This window comes from Carcharodon carcharias, chromosome 6 (genome assembly GCF_017639515.1).
Source record: "Carcharodon carcharias isolate sCarCar2 chromosome 6, sCarCar2.pri, whole genome shotgun sequence".
Lineage (NCBI taxonomy): Eukaryota > Metazoa > Chordata > Chondrichthyes > Lamniformes > Lamnidae > Carcharodon > Carcharodon carcharias.
In genome coordinates, this window is record NC_054472.1 from 72,137,141 (window position 1) to 72,161,802 (window position 24,662).

The 24,662-nt window shown below is 39.2% G+C and overlaps 1 protein-coding gene across 1 annotated transcript in view; it reads right to left on the bottom strand.

Annotated features, from left to right (window-relative positions):
* Nucleotides 1–21,060: 21,060 nt before the first annotated feature.
* Nucleotides 21,061–24,662, bottom strand: part of zbtb10 (zinc finger and BTB domain containing 10) — a 116,360-nt gene continuing 112,758 nt past the window's right edge. Inside the window, exon 5 of the mRNA XM_041189375.1 lies at nucleotides 21,061–21,816. Within this exon, the coding sequence (XP_041045309.1) occupies nucleotides 21,466–21,816 (351 nt within the window). The 3' untranslated portion in view covers nucleotides 21,061–21,465. The remainder of the gene's footprint in view (nucleotides 21,817–24,662) is intronic.

Genomic DNA, 24,662 nt, shown 5'->3' on the forward strand with positions numbered 1-24,662 from the left:
GTTGGAGTGAGATGTGCTCAGGGGACTTCTGCACCGCCTGCATTGTTCCTCTTGAGTGCCTGGCAGTCACCTATTCCCCCTCTGCCTGCATACGTTTAAGCTGTAGGGATGACCACATCTATAAATGTTCTATGCACGAAACACCAGTTCTCACAGATGCACTACAGTGGCACCAGCTGCTGTTCAAGCTGTGAAACAGAGCTTGAGCTGCAGCAGCTGACATGTCTCCATTTATGTGCATGTGGTTGCCTAAACATGGAACGGGATGAACACTTCACGGCTCCTAGCTGCCCTGCCATGTCTCTATTTAATAGAAACTTAATGTTTTTACTTGATTATCTAAAAACCTTAGATTTTAATTGACTGAAAAATTCAGACTTTAGTTTTCCGATTTCCTAGTATTTAATCTTAATTTTATTCCCAAGATCTGATTGAGCACTGATTTTAATTACATGGTAAATTATCAAATTGGCTTGTTTTTGCATTAATCAAGTCTTACTTTATAGTAACTTAGATTAAATGCTTACCAGTATATTCACCCTACATGACTCCTTGTCCTATGACATCGCTTCACAACTTCTCCCCTCCCCATCTCTTTGGTTCAGTCTCTCAGATCATAACCCGCTCCCAGTCCGTTTCATTGTTCTGCTCCTGACCCATTTCACTCTTCTCCAATCCAACTTGCTTCCAATACTGCATCGTAATCAGTGTAGATTGGAATGTAATTTTACAAAGAGATATTGATAACTAAATGAATACTTCTCATCAGTATTCACCAAAGAGAAGGACTTAGCGGTCGAATTGTCTAGGGAAGAGTGTGTAGATAGCCTGGATCATGTTGAGATCAAAAAAGGTGTTAGGCGTCTTGAAGAATATTAAGGTGGATAAGTCCCCAGGGCCAGATGGGATCTACCCCAGAGTACTGAGGGAGGCAAGGGAGGAGATTGTTGGGGCCTTGACAGAAATCTTTGTATCCTCACTGGCTACAGGTGAGGTCCCAGAGGACTGTAGAATGACCAATGTTGTTCCATTGTTTAAGAAGGGTAGCAGGGATAATTCAGGAAATTACAGGCCGGTGAGCTTTACGTCAGTGGTAGGGAAATTATTGGAAAAGATTCCTCGTGACAGGATTTACTACCGTTTGGAAGCAAATGGGTGTATTAGTGAGAGGCAGTATGGTTTTGTGAAGGGGAGGACGTGTCTCACTAACTTGATTGAGTTTTTCGAGGAAGTGACAAAGATGATTGACAATGGAAGGGCAGTGGATGCTATATACACGGATTTCAGTAAGGCCTTTGACAAGGTCCCGCATGGCAGACTGGTACAGAAGGTAATGTCGCACGGGATCAGAGGTGAGCTGGCAAGATGGATACAGAATTGGCTTGGTCATAGAAAACAGAGGGTAGCACTGGAAGGGTGCTTTTCTGAATGGAGAGCTGTGACTAGTGGAGTTCCGCAGGGATCAGTGCTGGGACCTTTGCTGTTTGTAGTATACATACATGATTTGGAGGAAAATGTAACTGGGCTAATTAGTAAGTTTGCAGACGACACTAAGGTTGGAGGAGTTGCAGATAGTTAAGAGGATTGTCAAAGGATACAACGGGATATAGATCAGTTGGAGACTTGGGCGGAGAAATGGCAGATGGAGTTTAATCTGGACAAATGCGAGGTAATGCACTTTGGAAGGTCTAATACAGGCAGGAATTATACAGTAAATGGCAGAACCCTTAAGTGCATCGATGGGCAGAGGGATCTGGGTGTACAGGTCCACAGGTCACTGAAAGTGGCAACACAGGTGGATAAGGTAGGAAGGCATATGGCACGCTTGCCTTCAATGGCAGGGATATTGAGTATAAAAGCTGGGAAGTCATACTGCAGCTGTATAGAACCTTGGTTAGGCCACACTTGGAATATTGCGTGCAATTCTGGTCGCCACATTACCAGAAGGATATGGAAGAGTTGGAGAGGGTGCAGAGGAGGTTTACCAGTATGCTGCCTGGTCTGGAGGTTATTAGCTATGAGGAAAAGTTGGAGAAACTCAGATTATTCTCACTAGAGCGACAGAGATTGAGGGGCGACTTGATAAGAAGTTTACAAAATTGTGAGTGGCATGGACAGAGTAGATAGAAGCTTTTTCCCAGGGTGGAAGAGTCAATTACTAGTGGCATAGATTTAAGGTGAGAGGAGAAAACGATAGAAGAGATGTGCATGGCAAGTTTTTTTACGCAGAGGGTAGTGTCTGGAATTCACTGCCAGAGGTGGTGGTGGAAGCAGGTATGATAGTGGTGTTTAGGAGGCAGCTTGACAAATACATGAATACGATGGGAATAGAGGGATATGGACCCCTGGAAGTGCAAAATCTTTTAGTTGACGGGCAATATGATCGGCGCAGGCTTGGAGGGCCGAAGGGCCTGTTCCTGTGCAGTACTTTTCTTTGTTCTTTGAATGTGCAAAATTAGGGCAAAAGGATTTCAACAAAAGTAAATGCAAGGTTGTCCACTTTGGGCCTAGAAAGGATAGAATGGTATTTGGTAGAGTGAAAAGCGATAAGCATGGAGGTTCAAAGAGACTTGAGGGTTCAGGTGCATGTGCATGACATTTTAAAGGCCAATGTACAGAAAATAATCAGAAAGGCAAATGGGATGCTGGCTTTTATATCTAGAGGAAATGAATACAAGGAGGTAGAAGTCATGCTTTAGCTACACAAAGCTCTAGTTAGAACACACTGAGCACAAAATTAGATTGTGTAGCACTCCTCCAGTTCAATAGTTTGATGCAACACACTAACATTAAAATTGGTCAAGTCCGCAGGGAATGTTCTATTCCAAGAAGCCACATTCCTTATTTACTTCTGAAGCAACCATTAGCAAGCAAGATTGGACCTGTTCTGGGGCAATTTAAAGGGCCACTCAAGTCGCAGCTGAGGTGCTTTTGACCTATGCTTGGGTAAAATTGGTGGAACACTATCGAGTTCCTGGAGGAATTTGATTGTTTCTGCTGACCACAGCAAAACAGAAAATAACATTGCCGTGCATACATATGGGGGCAGTAGCTGGAGTGCAACTTGCTCTGCAACATGAGGAAAGGCAGAAGAGAAGGCAGAGGGGGGAACCTCTGCAAGGAGGAAGAAGGATCTCTTTAGAAGACCCTACCCAGCAAGGGTCTTCCAGGAACACCAGTCCTACCCAGTCGTGTCTCAGGCGACTTTGCTTTACTGACAAAATGGAAGCAGAATTCTGTCACCTCCCTCACAAAGACCTGGAGACAAACCAAGGCAAAAACCAGGCCTTTCCAGTGAAGGTTGTCATCATCCTTTTGTTCTTTGTAACAAACTCCTTCCAGGCAGGGGCTGGCATCATTAGCAGTGTCAGAGTTTGCTGTCCACAGAAGCATCTGGGAAGTAACAGGCATTCTACACGAGAAGGGCCTTCATCCTCTTCTTGACAGAGATGACCAGGGGTGAGAACACATATGGGACCGTCAGGATACTGAGCTTTATGATGGTACAGGGCACCATTGACTACACACGTGTCTCTGTGGAACCCCCCCCCCCCCCCCCCATTGTCAACAGGCACCAATGCCTCAACTGTAAGGGCTATTACTTTGTCAATGTGAAATGGTGTGCAGCCACATAAAGAAATTCTTTGTGAAAGTGGCCATTATTCTGAAACATCCATCAGGTTTCATCCTTAAATAGTAAGCAATACCAGCTTTGGGCCTCCAATGCAGACAGATGATTGCTCAGAGACAAGAGATACCCCACTTTCACCTGCCTGTCACGCAAAGTCAGAGGGCCTTCAACTGGAGCCATGGAGGCACACAACATGGAGCAAGCCATCGGTCTGCTAAAGCAGAGATTTTGCTGCCTAGATCACTTAGGGGATCTCTGCAGTACATGTCCAGGAGGATCCCCCCACATATGTAGTGTGCTGCATCCTCCACAGTCTTGTAATTATGAGAGCCCATCCACAGTCTGGGATCTGGAACTTCTCCCTCCCCACTGTTAGGAGGAGGAGGAGGAGGAGAAGAAAGTGAAGGAGACCTCACACATTGGATGGAGTGAGATAGACTGCGTAGTAAAGTTGAAAGGAACTTCTCCAACATGAAATCACCATTCTCTTAAAATATATCCATTTAACACTCCCCATGACAAAGTCCCCTTGGACTACAGAAGTGAGAAAGAGATGTGATCTGCTGAGGCATCCAATCACCCTGACCATCTGAGGGGGGTCATTTACAGTACTGTTATCAGATCCATGTTGCTGCACTCTGGGCATTTACTACCCTGCTTCCCAACTCCCTTCTCAGGGTGAGGGTTCTTCCATACTGCTGAAAAAAATGGCTTTCTTCCTGGCTCCAACCTCTTGGTAGAGTGTCCACAGTGGCATTGCTAAATCTGGGAGCCCATTCCATCCACTCGGGTGGCAGGTCTTCTCTATCAGGGGCAAAAAGCAATTATACAGCAGCCTGCAGTACACTGCTGCAGCTTGCCTTTTACAGGTACTGTGCCTTTAAAAAGGGAAGGCTGCCTGGAGCACGCAATTTCTACAGAACATTACTCAGCACCCTGGAGTGTGCACAAGATGTCTGCACTGAAATATACCGGGACTGCACCCTGCCAAACCACAATCATGCAAATAAGGTGGGTAGCTGAATTTTATGGCTTACCCATTCTGTTTCCAACAGGCATGGGCTTGAGCTCAAAAATAAGGGTTAACAAATTTTATGCCCCTGGAATATCACGAGCAGATCTGAGCATACCAGAGGAAGGATATATTTGTCTTGGAGAGAACGCGAAGTAGATTTATGAGAATGATATGTGGGCTCAAAGAGTAAATCACATGGAGAGATTAAGAACTGTATCCCTTGGAATATGGGTTAAGGGGTATTAAAAATTTAAGATATTAAAGAGAACAGATAGAGTGGGTGGATAGAAACTATTTCCATTGTTTGGGAAGTCTAGGACCAGGGACATCTAATAATTGGAGCCACACCTTTCAGGAGTGTAGTTAGGAACCTCTTCTACACAGTTTAGAACTCTTGCACAAACAGCAAATCACTAAATTTAAAATAGAGATTGATAGATCTTTGTTAACCAAAGGCAATAACGGACATGGGGCAAAGACAGGTGAATAGAGTTAAGTCACAAATCAACCATGATCTCATTGAATGGGGAACAGGCTTGAGAGAAAATTACCTACTCCTGTTTCTATACTTAGATGAAACAACATGAGACTGTTACTTAAACTTAAAGGCATTAAGTAGATGCAAGTGATCAAAAAAAAAAGCAAAACTCAATGTGGCATGCATGTTTGACTACAAGTCAGAGAGGACTTAGCATAGGTTTTTGTCATAATTATTCAATCATCCTTAAATATGGAAGTTCTGGCAGGAAACTAGAGGATAATAAATGTAGCACACCTTTGTTCAAAGAAGGGGGAGGAGGAAGGATAAACTGGGGGAACTGTAGACCAGTTAGTCCATTGTTAATTGTGGGTAAACTTTGAAAAAAATCATAATCTGAGATAAAATTAATAAGCATTTTAAAATGCATGGTTCCAACCTATTAAGACATGTTTAACAAATTCATCAAAACCTTTTGAAGATGTGACCAATATATTAAAGCAATTAAAGCAGATGCAGTATATATAAATTTTCATAAGACATTTGGTAGGATATTTTACAAAAGATTTGCAAGAACAAAATATACTATTGTGAAGATGAATTTTAAAAAAATATCTTTGGGAACATGATGGTATTCTGTAAAGAAGGCTGTGTGCGTCAGCCCAAGGGTAATTAGACTGGGGGAAGGTTAATAATACAGCTTTTCTGTGGGAACTGAGAGATGAAAGTTAAAGGTACTAGAAGCATGCATTTGTAATGCAAGGCTATGGTGAAGTTGGAATTACAATAAGTTAGGTTTTAAAAATTGCATTAGGTGATTGGTAAGGACTTGACTTTTCAGCTGCTAAATTTCAAAAAGAGCTTAAGGGGCTTTTACAACTTACAGAAGTTTCATAAGTAAATAAGGGAAGGTTATTCAATTTTGGACCCAAAAGTGGAAGCAATAGGAAGATATGAAAGATTTTTATATTTTGGAAATGTTGAGTTCAAAGAGGTCAAAGACAATGGAGTCTAGGATGAAAGGGATAAAAAAAAATATTTAAAGGAAGAATATTCAATTGAGTTGATGTGGCTGTGTGAGGGAGGTGTACTGAGACCAGCTCAGTGCTGAGAAAAGTTGTGAATTTGAAGCAGCCACCTAGTTTCAAGCCAGAGAAGTCTTTGTTTTCAGAAAGCAGAATGTTTTTGAACTTCCTTTAGGTTTCCACAGTAGAAATCTATAAGGGAGTTGTTGCCAAGTAGTTTACTTGTGTGTTGTGACCAAGTGGGATTTTTGGGGAATCTTTTGTAAGACTGGTTCAATTGTGTAATTTTATTCGTGTGTTTAAGGTTTTTTTTCTTCTCGTTAATAAATCTTTTAACTCTAAAATCCTAAAAGCATTACTTGGATTCTATGCTTCTGGGATCAGTAGTTTTCCCCTCATTTTCAAAATATAAAAAAAAGTTATGATCAGGAAGACAAGTTTCCCTCTGGGATTTGGCTTGCTTAGTGACTATCAGCTGCGGTTGTAGCACTACGGATAGTAAGTTCTAACAAGAAACTCAAAAAGGCCAATGGCAGATGATATGATTTAAGGAGGTTCAAAATGACACAGGGTTTCCTGGTTTGTAAAAAAGATGATTGACTTGAGCAAAGGAAACAATTTAAAAACTTAAAGGCACATACTGTGGTTGCGGGAAATCTGAAACAAAAACAAAAAATGCTGTTAAAATTCAGCAGGTCTGACAGCATCTATGGAGAGAAAGACAGAGTTAACATTTCAAGTCCGTTTGGCTCTTCTTCAGAACTAACAGAAGTAAAAACATGGTGAAATTTATACTGTTTAAGGGGGATGGTGCAGGTGAGGCTAGATAGAAGGCTAGTGATAGGTGGAGCCACTTAAGATGTCATAAATAGAAGGTCAAAGGTGTGTTGGTGGTGGTACTGGCTAAAGGAGGTGCTAATGGTGACTTTTAAGGATAGAAAGCAGAATGTGATAATAGCTGGACAAGGGTAAGCACTCTAGAAAGAACAACATGAGCAAATGACAGATGGCCCTAGTGGGGGTGGGGACAGTGGGCCATCATGTTAGTCTTTCCAAAGTACTTACCCTTGTCCTTAATATCACCATTAGCACCTCCTTTAGCCAGTACCACCATCGTCAACACCCCTTTGACCTTTTGTTTATGACATCTTTGGCAATCTCTCCTTTGCCTCCCCCTATTGCTGGGCTTCTATCCAGCCTCACCTGCTCCAGCCCCCTTGAACAGTATAAATTTCACCACATTTTTATTTCTCTTAGCGCTGAAGAAATGTCATATGGACTTGAAACATTAACTCTGCCTTTCTCTCCACAGATGCTGTCCAGACCTGTTGAGCTTTTCCAGCAATTTAAAAATTTGCTGACAACCTAAATTGCAGGGGCAAAGGAGTCAGGAGCACTGTAAAAGATTTCAGGAAGGTAAAAGTTAGCTGCTTGGGCAGACAAGTGACAGATGGAGAAGTGAGAAGTAATAATTCTGGAGGAAACAACAAGTATACCTCATTGGGAAGATGCTAGAAGCATGAAGCTATAAGAAGCATGTACAAGTGTAAAAGATAGTTATAATTTTTTTAAAAAGCTAACACTTTATGGTTGATTAATAGGGCCATTTAGTATGAGAGCGAAGAACATTGGTCAAGCCACAAATGGAGTAGTGTGCATTGCTTTGGGAACTCCATTACAAAAAGGATATTAAAGCCAGAGAACTTACCGTACATATTCACAATGATGATGCTACAGCTAAGGAATTATAGTTATGAAGAAAAACTCAAGATAATGGAACTATTTCTGCTGGAGCAGAGAAAGCCAAGGGGAAGCAAAAAGTTTTTTTTAAATTCTACAGCTTTTTAAAAAATATATTCATTCTTGGGGCTTGGTGATGCTGATAAGGTGGTATTTGACTGTCCCTTGTTGCCCCAAGAGCATTAAGAATCACAATGTACTGTGGAACTGGAGTCATATGTACAAATCAAAGAATGATACAGCATAAGGCCATTATGCCCATCATGTTAGTGCCAGCTGTTTGAAAGAGCTATTCAATTAGTTTCACTCTCCTGCCCTTTCCCCATTGCCCTGCAAATTTTCCCTTTCAAGTACCAATTCACTTCCCTTTTGAAATCTATTGTTCAATCCACTTCCACCCACCCTTACAGGCATTGCATTCCACATCATTACAACTCAATGCTTAAAAATTCTTATCTCACTTCTCATTCTTTTGCCAATTATATTAAATCCATTTCCTCAGGTTACTGACCCTTCTGCCTCTGCAAAATTTCTTCTATAATCTATATCTTGAACATACTTATTTGTCAAAGGATCTAGCTACTGTCTATCTACAATTAAATGTTTGCTTCTAAAAAGAGCAACATAAAATGCATTTATAAATGGGCAGAGCACAGTTTTTCATGAAAATCGTGAAATTTGTTGAGGCAAAAATATTTTTCTACCATAGTGGTCCCAAACATGAGTTGACACTAAAATCTATTGGCTCTCAACAAAATCACCAGTTAGGACAACCATTTTACACAATGATCTCAGCCAATTTATTTTTTATTTCAAACACTTATTTTGAAACCTTCCTTCTACTGTTTCCTTTTCCATTTATTTTAGAAATGAATTTGTAAAATTGTCAATATTGTTACATTTTCTTCCTATTCCTAACTTGTATAACTTTTCTTGCTCTCCAATGTTTTCTAATTCATTATCCTCTTTAAAAAAAGTGCCTCATGGTAGATCCTATTTTTAAGTAACTTATTTGGATCTTGAATGGCTTCTATATTGTCTCCAAAAACAAAAGCTAAATCATTAAAGATTTAATTATAAACCTATACATCATATTTGCATACACACACAAGCAGATCTCATGTCACATTCCTCAGTGAATCAGAGGATATGACATACATGTTACGCAGAGGTGGCAGGTCATTCCCTCAAAGGCATTAGTGAACGAGTGAATAGGAAAAACTATTTTGTCTGGGTCAGGAATTTCAAATTGCCATAAGAGTGGGGGGAAAAAAAAGCAAATTTCTTCACTGTGGCATATTACTTATAGAATGATTTTGCCAAAGCAAGTTGCAGAGGTAGAACCCATTGCATCTTCAAGGAAAACTGGACAATATTTAAAAAGGGGAAGATAAAATATTATAAGAGAATGTGGGAGTGAGATTAGGTTTGCATTGCTCTAATAAACAACCATCACAGACATGGGCTGAATTTTCTGCTTTTGTGCTGCAAATTTCTATTAATTTTGCAGTCTACCCTGGACTTTTCCCTCCATGGCCTTCTCTCTCTCTTTCCCTCTCCATTCACTTTCCATAAGATTACATTGCAAAGGCAAGAAGTATCCAAACTCTGATATATACTTTTTGACTACATCCATCACTCTTCCCACACCTCTAAATCTCCTTTGATAACAGGACCCCAATCATCTACCTCAAAGTCACACCACAAAGTATATCTTCCATTCACCATCATTTGCAAATGGATTGTTTCCTTCAGGTTATCCTTGTTCATTCTTTCAGTTGCCCACTGTCCTACAAACATAGCAAAGTAACACCTGTTCATTCATCTATTCTTACACCATTGCCCAAAACCTCAACCTCTCCTTCAGTGTGAGGCAACAATTGACACATACTTCCTCCAACCTGGTATACTGTATTCACTGCTTTCTCATATACGTGGAAGAATAAACACTCCCCACATGGGTGATCACTTTGATAAACAATCCATTTTATCTTTAAATGTGATCCTGATCTCCCTGTGGCTTGCCTATTTCAAACACTCCTCTCGCCCCCAACATCTGCCTGTCACATCCGTAACGATTCAACCAAAACTCAATATTTAGTTTTTGGAACAGAATTTCACCTTACCTCTGCATTCGCTGTAGTTCTAGTCTGAATATTGGGGTAGTTTTTGTTTTGAATAGTATCAATGATTCAGCTGTGAATTATGCTGCTTTTCCGAAGTGAAGTCATGATTCAAGTTTGTGTTCAAACTCATTTACATTCAAACTCATTTGCATAAGCACAAATTAACTGGTGCAATTGGGGATTTAGAATGCAATTGTTGTTTGTCCCCCTTGTATGTAAAAAAAACTTGATATGGTGGTAACCTGGTGTAGTTTTATTAATACAACTGAAAATGGGTTTACTACAAAAAAATAAGCATTTTTAAACAAAGGTCTAGTCTATCATTTCAGTAACCTGATTTTAAATATTTGAAAATAACTTTAAAAACTAAACAATCATTTACTAGTTTAATTGGTGCACAATAGTTGGTTTCTTTGTAAATTATTCTTTTAATATGTATAAACTTTCAAAATGCACAACTGATGCCTTGCCTTCGTGCCTAATATCCAAACAGCAAAGAGCTTCCTTGAAGGCCTGAAAATGGGCGGAATTGTCAGAATCTCTATAATTATTACTTATTTTTGAAGGCGTGACCAGTTTTGTGGCATGGTCAGCTTCAAGGCTAATGTTTTTGAACCAGTATCAAAATATCATTGAAACTTTATTTCTGCTGCACTTGAAATTCCTGTGTTATCTACTGTGGCCAATTTTGGGAGAATTGCAACAACGCTACGCTATGAATTTAGGATGTATATGCTCTCCCCCCAAACCACACACCAACCCCCCCCCCCCACTTTTTTTTTTTTTACAGCAGTCAGTGCCAAGGAGTGCAGGAAATGGCAAGTTGGCATCTTGGATGTAGATCCATAAATCAGAAGATAGGGTCTGGATTTTATGGGGCGGCCCATCCACCCTGCTAAAAAATCAAGGGGAGCCCACACATGATTCCAAAACAGCTCCCCTGCAGCAATTTAACACTGGGATTAGTGATAATAGATTTAAAGCAAGATTTCTGCCCCTATCTTAATAGTGAATGCTGCCATAGAGCGCTGCCGGCCAATCGGATAGCTGGCAGGTCTGTAGTCCCAGCAGCACCAGCCAGGAGCAGTGGCCACTCCTAGGTTTACAGGCAGTCCCATCATGTTGAGAAGTCCAGGGTCAGGGGCTTCAGCAAGGCCTGAGGTGGTGGCGGCAGACAATTACCAGAGGAGGGGGGACTGATCTTGGGTGGGAAGAGGTGCCTCTGATCAGTGAAGGATCCACAAAGGTGATTCTCCCTACTATCCAACACCAGCCTCTGCAACTAAAGCTGCTGGGCTTTCCGCATGGCAAGGGCCCATCCCTTCACAGGTAAAATATTGGCAGGGGTGGGATGAGGCCCTGAAGTGAGAAATTAATGGCCAATTGAGGACCTCACTAAGCCCATGGTTGAGTGGGTCATCAACACCGCCCCTGCCACCTTGTAAAATGTCAGACATGTGCCCCCCCACCCCACTTTCAAACCTGCTGCTGGGGGTGTGTAAAATCCAGCCCAAGGTGCGAGTTGCCTATACCAAGGGCATTGACCCACTTTTGTGATTTTCCACAATTGACAGATATACTGCACATTTAAAAATTTGCTATTGATCTCTTAAATCTACGATGTTTCCAAACTTCTTCCTTGTGTGTGCCTTTCTCATACCCTATCACTGCCAAGGCCAGTATTTATTGACCATCCCCAAATGCCCGAAACTGGAGCGGTGAGCCCCCTTCTTGAGCCACTGTAGTCCATGTGCATAGGTACACCCACAGTGCTCTTAGGGAGGGAAACATAGCTACTTGCCTTTTGTTCTGGGCTTGGTTTGCAAATTATTCAACCCATGAACTTCCTTTCTGTGACTAGAATGTTATTTTTTCCCTTCTCCTGCTTATTTTCATAACCCTATTAAATGCTAATCTTTGCTTTCAGTCCAAATGTAAAATTGCACATGAAACATTAACCAAACCTTTCTCCCCACTGACCCCCCACAATAAAGCCAACAGAACTATTACATATTTCCACATTTTCCCTCTGTGTTACATAAAGCAGGCCACCACTGCATTTTTAAGTTAATTTAGAACCTTTAGTGGTTCACAAAATGTGTTTTTGTCTGTTCTTCCAAATATTTTCTTATACCTGATCCATTTCTTATACCTGATCCATACCTTTAAGTTGCACTTTTTCCCTCCAACATAAATGTGATTTTCACTGTTCCTCCCTCAATGCACAAGTTTGCTGGAAATAAGTGCAATTTCTGTGATTAGTATTCATGGGCTCAGGGTTAACAAAAAAAAATTTAAAGCAGCGAAGTGCAGACATGAAACAGGAAATAAGTAAATTAAAATAACACTAATTTTCTAGTAATAATTTTAACAGAAAATAAACAACCTTATTTCATTAAAATTGCTAAAATCTATTTCTAAAGGTTAGTTCTGAGGGCATGAGTTAACACATTATTACAATCAGTCACTCCAACATATGACATACCAACTGTGTGTATTTATATGGGAAATCAAATTCAACACAGCTGGCTGATTAAAATCATACGTTCTTATTCAATGGTGAAACATATGAAAAAAGGTTTGAAGATCCAGGGTATCAAAAACAAATCATTCAACATTTGCGTTGAGTTTAGTACAAGTATAGCACCAGCTTAGACAAGCAAAATAGTCACCAATAATATTTAAGACTGTACAAAAAGAATTTACAGTTTACTGCATACAATCTACAAACTGATCATTTATCAAATTTACATGATTAATATTAAATCACATCAAATCTATCTAAATGAAAATCAGTGATAAGAAAAAGTGAATGTGCAACATAGAACAATTTTCCATTATTTAAAGTAAACCCTTTATTTTACATATCCATGATGTATGTAATTACGTTTACCCTGAGCCTTTGGAAAAAGATTGTGAAGGATTGAAGAGAGAAGGAAATAATTTATTTTCTCAAACTAAAATATTTCCCCACCCCTTTTTAAAGAAAGCTCCAGCCATCAATGCAACATATTTAATACACAGAACACTCCTGGCTCTAACTCAACTTTATCATTCCATCTCCAAAGTAAAAACAGAATTCAAACTAGATGTTTTATCTTACCTGAGGGCAGCCGTTAAGTACATCAGAAAAAATGATAGCCTTACGTCATCAGATGATGCCAGGTTACTTGCTCCTGGCTACAAAATAAGAAACTAGAACTTGTGTGGCTTGCTGTGTGCTCATGTGTGTGTTTTGCATAAAGAACACACATTCAGATTAAAAGCCTTGCTTTTATATACTGTAATATTTTATATTTCAAATATCTCAAAGAGCCTTGAATAGAATGAATTACTTCAATAATGCAATAATGTGCTATGAACACAAAAAATGTTGCAAACAAGATTCCACAAACAGCAATGAAATGACCAACCTTTGATGGCAGTGTTGGTTGAGGGAAGAATGATTGTATATGCTGAAAAAACTCCCTGCTCTTATCTGAACAGTATCATGGGATCTTTAACATCTTCCCGAATAGGCAGCTTCTCCGTTTACCAGCTGACTCAAAAGATGGACTCTGAAGAACATCTTTTACCTGTTTCTCAAAATAGTGCCTTGGTGTGCTTCCTGAGGTTTAATTTGTTTTGACCAAAATAGAGGGGAAACTACTTGGTTTTAATCACTAGCAAAATGTAAAATCTAAAATATTGAAATTGCATTAACGTGCAATTGAAAGAATAATTGTGGAAGAACAATATACAGTAGACTTCAGTGTATTAAATAGAAGTAATTTAGAGCTTGGAGTTTCTTTAACAAGTTCAAAAAGTTGCTAATCAATATTTTCCAAAGAGAAAAGTATTTTCATTTTACATAGAAGCTATGCTCCCACAGCATAAAGAATTTAACTTGGTGAACTTGTGTCACATTCGTATGAACAAATATTTTGTGTTCTTTTCAGTGCTCCAAAATGCACAAATTTATGTACAAAAAGCAACTAAGGAAGGAAAATGTGTACTTGGTGCCAAGGGTGTTATATTTTGACACAAACAAAAACGGTACACAGTTGATCTAAGTTTTTTAAATTAAAATGCAAAGTTTCTCAGTCAACGTTTACAAAACAATCAATACAGTAAGATTTAATCTTCCATTAGGCAATTATGTAGATGTTAATGGTACACAATCCTTTTGGATTCAGGTTCCAAATGGCATTTATTTTCTGTTAATGTCCACACCGAGCTGAAAATTTTACTTTCTGGGTTACTGCTCTTGCCCAATGTGCACTCAAATTCAATAGTGTTTACTTTCTTGTTACTACCTGAACCAGTTGGTTCGCCCATTCATTTAAAATTACAATTCTTTAATTCTTTCCCAACACATACACAACCGACCCTTTATAGTTCACTTTTACTTTGCTCTCAAATCATTTTTTGATCATTTACTCTTAATTTTCCATAATTATCTACTATTGCCAGGAAGCGGGAACATAATGAAACCTAAAATTTCAATTCAAGAATAGATTTTTGTTTTGACCTATCAAAATCCGGACTTAGACCGGTCCACTCTTTTGATCCCAAATAATACATTTGCAAACCACTTTTGCAAACAAAGAAAATCCTCTGTGCTTAAATCTATAAAAACACAGATGCATATGGAACATTAATCCTTTTACGAACGAATGCATTTATTACAACTAAAAAATATGGTTTAAATTGAGCTGCAATTATACAAATAGGAAAATAGATAGTTGCTGCAGTGTATATATTATTTGTATAAAGTGTTTTAAAAAAGCTTAATTTTCAACTTGTATTAAGCTACATCAGCTGATATGATGCACTATACAGAAGCTCCTCCTAATTTATCCTTTGGAAATGACTAGCAGGTCAATTCTTAAGTGACTCAGTGGCATTTTTGCTACTGTGTGCTCATTAATTTTGTTCTCCTCTTTTGGTACAAAAAATTTCAGTGCTGCAGAATTGAAAATGCTTAGTCTGTGGACTGAATCCCAAATATTCCCAACATCAGTACTGAATAGATCAACCAACCTGTCATTCAAAAGCCACAACTTCTAAATCTGAGGTAAATTCCAAGGGCTAATTAGGATTAGCATAATTCAATTGATTTAGAATTCTTCAGTGAGGAAATTTTCATTTCCTTTCTACAGTTTGGATTGAAGGTCAAGTCTACAGATGCGAAGATTTAATTAGCTCATTCTTCTAGTCGCAAATTCTCCCTCCCCAATATAAATAAATCAGCTGCTTTATGCTGCCACTATAAACTACGGATATTTATTACACACAGCAGTCTATACAGTGGAAATAAATCCATTGTGCTAAATAAATAATTGATAGGAAACAAATGTGGGACTAAAATTTACTATGTTTAAAGGTTTGCAAAATTTACTTTTCAAAAGCACAGCTTGTTATTCATTTTGTCTCATGGATTATTAACATAACTGCAGTGTTACAAACTGTCAGACTTGCTGATCACAATATACAATATAAACTTTTGTCTATGGATTAGACACAGAACTGCCTTAAAACAATAGAATGCTATGTTCCACTGAAATCAGTGGTGGGCAAATCCTCACAGGTCCCAATTCATGGCATTATGATGTTCCTAAATCTTGTTTAGTTCCAAACAATTCAAAATCATCACACTCCAGACAGAAGGGGTTCAATTCAATCAGTTGTTTTGGTGCACGCCAATTTAAATTAAAAACATTTGTCAATATCAAATGTAAAATTACAACTAAAGACAGTAATCTAATGTGTAAAAACAAGTTTTCTTCACAGAATAAAATCACAATACACTAATTTGTTTGATCCTAATTCATACACTTAAATATTTAATTCACAATAATTTTTAAATATTTTGTCATCACCCTTTAAAGAATAAAATTGCTTTAATAAACTCAAATCACTCTAGTAACTGGAAGGATCTCCGAGAAATTATTATCCAGTTTTCTGCAATTGGAATTTTGGAATAATTGTCCTTTACACACTGGAGTAACCATAATATTTTAAACATGCTCTGTCATCACATATCTTTGGTAGTAATGATTACTGAAATCTAAAGGACAAGGGATTGCAGTCCATCTTCGAAAAAGAAAATCCCACCTTACCAGCCATGGCCCAAGTTACTGTGACACTAGCTTTGACAATTCTAAGAAATTTACTTCATAAAATTATCCATAGTCTACACACCAACACTTTTAAAAACCAAGACACTCTCTTTACACTACTATACAATGCTGACCCATTAAGAAATTAAGTTATAAGGGTAAGGGCCGGAACAGCAAAGTAAATTATATTAAAGACTAGCAGTTCACTTCTGTACCAATGTCAATGCTCTAATGAGCTCAAAAAGGGTCTCTTCAACTTTAAATTTACTGATTGGTGTGGCAAGGTGCTCATTAACAAGGAAAACACTAAATCATATTCTAACTTATAGATCTAATATACTGTTAGAAAGCAAAGTGGAAATTACATGTCCATGATGTCAGTTAGCAGGTAATGGATGGAAACCGAAAAGTGGGAATCACATTAAAATGTCCTCAGAAACAAATACAACAACCATGATTAGGTTGCAAGAAAAACTGTTCGGGATGATCTGTCAGACTGCACTACCTTCTGGAAAAAAAAACTAGGCTATAAAAGGAACTGTTCAAAATAGCATTTTATGCAGACCTGACATCAAAGGGACCTCAAGCTTTTATACTGCAGTTTTTGTACTTACATTTATTAAAGACAAAGTAAAAGTTCACTTCAACATCCACAATTCCCAATGTGCCCTTCTGTTTACAAACATGAAAAAGTGCATCAATTCCACCCTATAATAGCATAAATACCAGATTGCTTAAAGGGTTACGGAATACAATCCCAAAATTATCTTAAACTATCATAATTTTCCATAAGGCAACTTGTAAAATTAAAAAGGGAAATGCATTTTCAGAGTTCTAGAAATAATAAAGGAACATTTAAACTTATAACTTTTGTTTGGTTTTAGAATTGCTAGTTCAATAGGCAGGAAAACAGACATTTTGGGTTAAATCTCTCCTGTAATAGGTATTGATAATATTAGAGAAAGGGCCAATACAAACAGAGAATACCAGAATCACTAGTGGAAGCAGAGAATATGAAATATTTTAAAATGGAAAAAGATAAATGTTTGAAATGGAGATATAAAGGAAATGACAGGGGAATGGGGCTAAAGGTACACCTCTTTCAGAGACCGTGATGGGCCAAATGGCCTCATTTGCACTGTAATCAAAAAATTGAACAAGCCCAGATCAAACTGGAACTTTCACCTATCTGTCTGGTGCAGACCACAGAGATTCCCCATTATGCCAATTACATTGTGCCAGTCCTGCCAGCTGTAGGCAGAATTTAATGTTAAAGATCCCATGCCTAACATTGCTCCAATAAACTCTCTCCATAGGTTAATGAGAAAATATTGCATCTGATGTGGCACTACGTTTGGTTGTACTGACCAGGGGGTCCCAAGCTTGATCTATGCTGAATTATTTGATCTCAGCCAGGACAACTGTGGCAGAGCATTCCCATTTTGGATCACTTCCAGCAACACCAATTAAAAAGAACATATGTGAATGTCGGGTGAGAGTGAGGTCAGGCTCAGCTCTGATGTCCCTAAAAAACCCACATATGAAAACTGGCCACAAGGGGCTCAACGTATTGGGGAGATGCTGGAGCCTGTGGAACAATACACTAGCATCTTCAGATTAGGACAGAAGAAAACCTGCATGGAAAATGAAGAGGGGAAATGCTGAAGAGACAATGTTTCATAATACAAAACATAATAAAGGGAACTTTTTAAACAGAATAATTTTCCCTTTAAATTACTGATGTAACTTCTATATTCTCCAAAGCTAAACCTAGAAAAAAAAAATTAACACTATAGCTGTCTCAGCCAGGTGGGGATGTACACATTGCCTCATGGAAATTTTGGTGTCATTAAAAAATAAAATAGTTGTAGAGATATATTGAACAAATCCAACAAGATGTTATTTTCATTAGATATGTGCTCACTGATAGTAACAGGCAACTATCAAAAAGCATCCAATTGTTTCCATATCAGCCAGTGCTCTCTTTTCTTCAATAGTTCACTGACACTGGAGTCATGGGGCTGGATTTTGCGCGTCCCTGCCATCCATGTTTTCGACGGGGTTTGGGGGGGCATGTAAAATAGGTCGGTGGCTAGCTCACCACTTTCCCATTCACCCCTGCGTGACCCCCATAGTATGCTAGGTGGACAGGCATTGAAATTGGCAGCCCACCTGCCATATGTTAAGCTTGTTAACAAGCTTACTGATCTGAATAATGCACTGCCTATGCCAAAATAGGGCTGCTGTGGGCAGGCATGTGGGAGTGGGCAGGCTGTTTTTTAAAGGCCCAGATGAAAAAGGGAAGCACCCCCACCCCAAGGTGTCACCCCTCCCTTCCTTTCGTGCCACCTGCCCTCCAAAACCCAGACCCCCCATCTCCCTCTGGGCTCTTGGACCCCTCCTTGCCCTAAAACCACAGGACTTGCCTTTCTGGGACAACCATGATCTTCCTCGTCCTCCTTTCTACAGACCCAGCATTGCCCACTACTATGCTCTGGCACTGCTGGAGTTGCCAGCCAATCAGATTGGCCGGAAGTTTCCAAAAGTGGGGCTTCCTCCCACTGAGGGGCAGAAGTCCCTCACACAACCAACTTAGCCTGCCTCCAGTGTGTTATGGCTGGGGTCTGATTTGTTCTAGTCATGTTGGCCTCTTGGCGACTTTTCTTCCAGTTTGTTCGCCACTCCCGCCTCGTAAAAGTCCTTGACTTCAGTTTCAAGGCGTTTTAGACCACTAATAAAATCGTTTTAATTTCTCATACAGGAAGCCCAGTTTTCTGAAATCAACCTGTGCTCGGAAAGTGGGAATATCTCTTGAAAAGGTGACACAACAGTGGAATTATCCACAACATTAGGAAATAAATTAATTGTTGCTTAACCTGTTAAAAAAAAACATTAAAAGCAAATATCTGCCTTTCCTTATTCTGTCAACCCCTCGAACCACACCATTGTCAGCAGCTATGAAGTGCTAAAAAAATCACAGGTTGCAGCTATAGCTGGAATGCTTTTGTTGAGGGGAAAATAAAGCAACTTTCTGGCTTTCACATGGGATTTTTGTTTTCTCACTTCCCCTGTGCCTATCCTTCAAAATGCCTAGATTGAAGTAACATTCCTAAATTCTCAATTAAGCACTAGTTAAGCAGACCATGTCTGTTGAAGCAGTTTCACTTTAAGACCATATCAAATTATTTAGGTATAATTCAATAAGCTGTCCGTTATTTGATAACGATCTATCTCCATATTATGCTTATTTAATTTGAAGTGGGTCACAAGCAGAAATTACCCTATTAGATCAAATAATCATCCCCTTTCCCAGCAATTTCATTTTTCACACTGGATCTGTAGTACCACAGACCCCACTTGTATATCTAAGGGAGGAAAGAAAAAAATGCAAAAATGTCTTGTTTTTAAACACAAGTGCAAATTAAAGGCAGAGGCAAACATGTTAGCAGCCCATTATTTTTCTCAGAGTTAAGAACAAAGGCCAGACTCAACAATGCAGATAAACCGAAGGTCCAATGTTTAAAGTGTGATTTTTTTATATATAAAACCATTATTATGCAGTGATATTTTCATAATGTAGTGTGTAAATAGATACAGAATTAAGAACGCTGGGGAGGAGCATGCAACTAAGTGTTAAATCGGTCATTACAGAAGGTGGAAAGCTTTTAAAAAATGTTTCACACCCAGTTAAGACCGACAACATTGCTTTTTCCCCTCCTTTAAAAAGGGAGAAGGTTGTATCCATTGCTTTTGGTTAATCAGAACTCAGTTACACTGGTGACTAATTTATTCAGTAAGAACCCAACTTAGTTTGCTTCATAACAAGTTAATGACCACTTAAAATGTACACATCCAACTGCTTTCACTCAGTTCTCAGAAATAGGATTATATATATGATTTTCATTGCCACACAGTGATTTTTTTTAAATTCTAAAATCAGCAGTTATTTACTTAAGCTGCCATTAATTTTACAGCTTATTTCCCCATGAGCTGCAATAAAATTGTATGTTGGCTTTATTTATTTTAAAGAGCACAAAATTTTTTAAAAACTTAAGTCACTAGCACCTACACAAAATAGTCATTAGATGGGTTTTCTTATCTGAAAGGCTGAAACTTGAAAATGCATAGAAAAACAAATACCTCAGAAGTTGAATTTCAGACCCAATCCTTTCAGAAATTTCAAATCCCAATCATTCTTCCATCACTGTTTTACAAGATGATGGTCAGAGCCCAACTGCAATACTGTGTGCAGTTTAGCTCAACTATCATTGGAAGATTATTATTGCCAAGAAAGTAGACAGGTAAACTTAGATCCTGAGTGAAGGAATTTAAGTTACAAGAAAAGGCTAAGGAAGCCAAAAACATTTTCTTTGGATGAAACGAGAGTTTAAGTGATCCAAGTGGAGTTTTCAAGATTGCAAGCTGAATCAACATGCTGATTTAGTAAAATGCTTCACTATGGTAAAGGAATAGTAAAGACAAATTAAAAATGAGAGAAATTAGAAGGAACAACATGCAGAAATTAGAAGGAACCAAAGGGTTACATTAGTTATGGAGCAATCATCAGGAAAGGCTAGGTGAAATAGATAGTATTAAAGGGGTCAATAAACAATTGAATGAGCTTTCTGACAGAAGAAATATTTTGAAAAAGATAAACATAGAAATGATGTGTTTGTTTGGACCTAACAGCCTTCTCCTGTTACTGGAAATTCTGTTATAAAAGCAAAATAATGCAGATGCTGGAAATTTGAAATAAAAACAGAAAATACTGGCAAAACTCAGCACATCTGGCAGCCTCTGTGGAGGGAGAAACAGGGTTAATGTTTCAATTCAAGTCCATATGACTTCTTCATAGCTCTGAAGAATCATACAGACTCGAAATGTTAACTCTGCTTCTCTCTCCATAAATGCTGCCAGACCTGCTGAGTCTTACTGGAAATTCTGTGTTCACTCAAATGAAATTTGTTTTATATTCCAGTCAGTGAGACAGTCTCCTGCACTCCTGTACAATAGATGTACTTCAAGTCACAGACTACTGCATTTTTGCACAATACTTTTTCCAAATAGATTCTAGGGAAGTGAAATTGTAATTTCAATCCCAGTTATTTTAAGGAATTGCCCATCACTGACTCCAATATTCTTTTCATCATTACTGTTGTGAAACCACTCTTACTACAATTAAAATATCAATAATTATCCAATGTTCATAGCTGTCAGCAAAATATGGAAAATTTAGTGTTTTGTTGCCAATCCATAATCATTGCAATTCAGATAAAATTCATAGGGTCTATACAGTGAACAACCATAGTTACACTTTTCAGTTTTATAACATAATGGCTTAAGTGCCAGCTAGTCATTGTCTAATATAACATAGGTCTCACTAGCCCCAACATCTTCCCACTGCTCTCTATCCATCTCCCCTCCTCCATCTTCATCTGCTACATCTTCATCAACCATTCTCTCATTTTCTTCCTGCTCCAGTCCTCCTGGTTGTTCTTGTTCTTCCTGCTGTTCCTTAAAAAATTCTGGATCAACCATCAGGTCCATGCCACCATGGTCACCTTTTGGCTGTCTATCACCCCCGGAACAATCCAAACATACGCCATAACGTCGCGATCCATGCCTAATTCCAACACTGGCTGCCAGAGTGAAGAATTTTTTACAAACCATACATTTGTACTTTTTATCCTTCTTATGTACCTGAAAAAGAAAAAAACAAATCAGGCGTAATTAACATGTGAAATAAACTTCTACAGAAACAGAAAAACTTGCATATCCTACTGCTAATATTTATTTTCTGGTTAAGCTCGTGGTTGAAGTAATGGCTGCTACTGCATCATAACATTATTCAGCTTTTCTATTGAACATGCAAATGTATGTTTCTACAAAGAGAAAGCTAATTAATTTGTTGGACAGTGTGGGAAGAGGAAGTTGGAATGCTGTCTCAGCTGAGAATCCTCCAAGTCTACAATAAGCCCTTTTCAAGTCCACATTTTTCAGTCCAAGGATTTCAGCTGAGGTTGTAAAATTATACACATCTTAAAAGGTGACAAGCACTGTGTAAAAAGACGGCTAATGGTTAGAATGCTCTCCCCCTCCCCACCCCCCAGGTGGTGCCTAGAGCACTGTTTACTGATTCCTAAGGATGGCTTTGTTTACCTTACCAACCTGAAAAGGGGTAGCCAAGTTCAAAAAATATGATTACTATCCTATAAGTAGGGCATAGGGCCAGCTGCAGATATTGGAACACCCAGGGTAACCGGGGTTATAAGTGGAAGGTGTGCTGCATCAAACTTACCATACAATACAAAAATCATCATAAAATGCTTCACAGAGAGATATATGGCCACCACATGGGAGACTTATAAAGAAGGCAAATGCACATGGGATACAAGATAATTTGATAAGGTGGATTCAAAATTGGCTTAGTTGTAGGAGACAGAGGGTGATGACAGAAGGCTGCTTTAGTGATTGGAAGCCAGTGTCCAGTGGCATACCACAGGGATCTGTGCTGGGTCCCTATTATTCAGTTGTGGGGGAGGGGAGGGTAGGATTAGTAAGTTTGCGGATGACACAAAAATTGGCCGGGTGGTTAATAGTGAGGTTGAGTGTCTTGGGCTACAGGAAGATATAGATGGGATGGTCAAGTGAGCAGATAAGTGGCAGATGGAATTTAACCCTGAAAAGTATGAGGTGATACACTTTGGAAGGAGTAATTTGACAAGGAAGTATTCAATGAACGGCATGACACTAGGAAGTTCTGAGGAACAAAAGGACCTTGGCGTGTGTGTCCATAGATCTCTAAAGGCGGAGGGGCATGTTAGTGGGGTGGTGAAAAAGGCATATGGGACACTTGCCTTTATCAATCGAGCCATAGATTACAAACATAGGGAGGTAATGTAGGAGTTGTGTAGAACTTTGGTGATGCCACAGCTGGAGTACTGTGCACAGTTCTGGTCGCCACATTATAGGAAGGATGTGATTGCACTGGAGGGGGTGCAGGAGTTTCACCAGGATGTTGCCTGGGATGAAACATTTAAGTTATGAAGAGAGGTTGGATAGACTTGGGTTGTTTTTGTTGGAGCAGAGAAGACAGAGGCGATCTGATCGAGGTGTACAAGATTATGAGGAGCATGGATAGGGAGCAGCTGTGCCCCTTAGTTGAAGGGTCAGTTATGAGGGCACGCAAGTTCAAGGTGAGGGGCAGGAGGTTTAGGGGGGATGTGAGGAAAAACTTTTTTTTTTTTACACAGAGGGCAGTGACAATCTGGAATGCGCTGCCTGGGAGGGCGGTGGAGGCAGGTTTCCTCACATCTTTTAAATAGTACCTGGATGAGCACTTGGCACATCATAACATTCAAGGCTATGGGCCAAGTGCTGGTAAGTGGGATTAGGTAGGTAGGTCAGGTGTTTTTCATGTGTCAATGCAGACTCAATATGGCACTGAGAGATTCTGTGAAATAAATAAATCTGATCTGAGCAATTCAAACATGGATCAAGGAGATATGCAGACAACCAAAAGATATTAGGAGGGGGAAGCCAAAAGCTTGGTCAAAGTGGATTTTATTTTTTTTTTTAAATTTTCTTATTTGGAAGTGCTTAAATGAAGAGTGGAAGATGAAGAGGCAGAGGGTGTTTCAGGAAGGAAATTCAAAGTGACTGAAGGCATGGTTACCAATGATAGGCCAAGGCTGGAGAAAATCCACAAGGTCAAGCTGGACAACACAGAGTTTGTGACAGCTTGCAAGGCTGGAGGAGGTTAGAGGTAGAAAGAGGTATGACCATGAAGGGATTTAAACATGAGAATAGGAATTGTAAATTAAAGACACGGGAGAAACAGCCAATGTAGGTCAGAAAGGACAGGGTGATCAGTGAGGAGGATGGCATGTGGGTTAGGATACAGGTAGCTAAGTTTTAGATGAGCTGAAATTAATGGGTGGCCAATCTGGATAGCACAGGAACAAACAGAGTCTGAAGATAAAGATATGGATGAGGGTTAAGTGACAGATGGACTGATGAAGAAAACAGTCAAATGTTGTGATGGAGGCAATGTGGAGTCAGGTGTTCATCGTTGACTAGCTGTGGCAAGCGATTCAGCCCAAGACAATGGAACTCATGGCAACTACTGAAGATGCGATGGGGCTTTGGGTCTTCCTAATGTTTATCTTGAAGAAATGTGGCTCATCTAAAATTGTATGTCCAACAAGCAGTTGGATAACAGAAGCAGAGGGGGGATTCTGGGAAGTGATAGAACTAGGTTTGGTAGGGATACTTGTGGAAACATATCTTGGGACGATATCACCAAAGTGTAGCATGTAAATAAGCAAGATAAGGGACAAAGCACAGATCCTTGGGGACACTGGAGTTAATGGTGCAGCACAGGAAGGCAAGTCATTGCTGGTGATGCTCTGATTATGGTCAAATATTTAAGAGTGGGACAAGCAAGAGGAGTCCTAGAGTTGTATACCAGAGAAATGTTAATGAAGGCTGGCATTGCTGAGAGTGTTAAATGTCACAGGTAAGGTGTCATCACAGACAGAGGATAT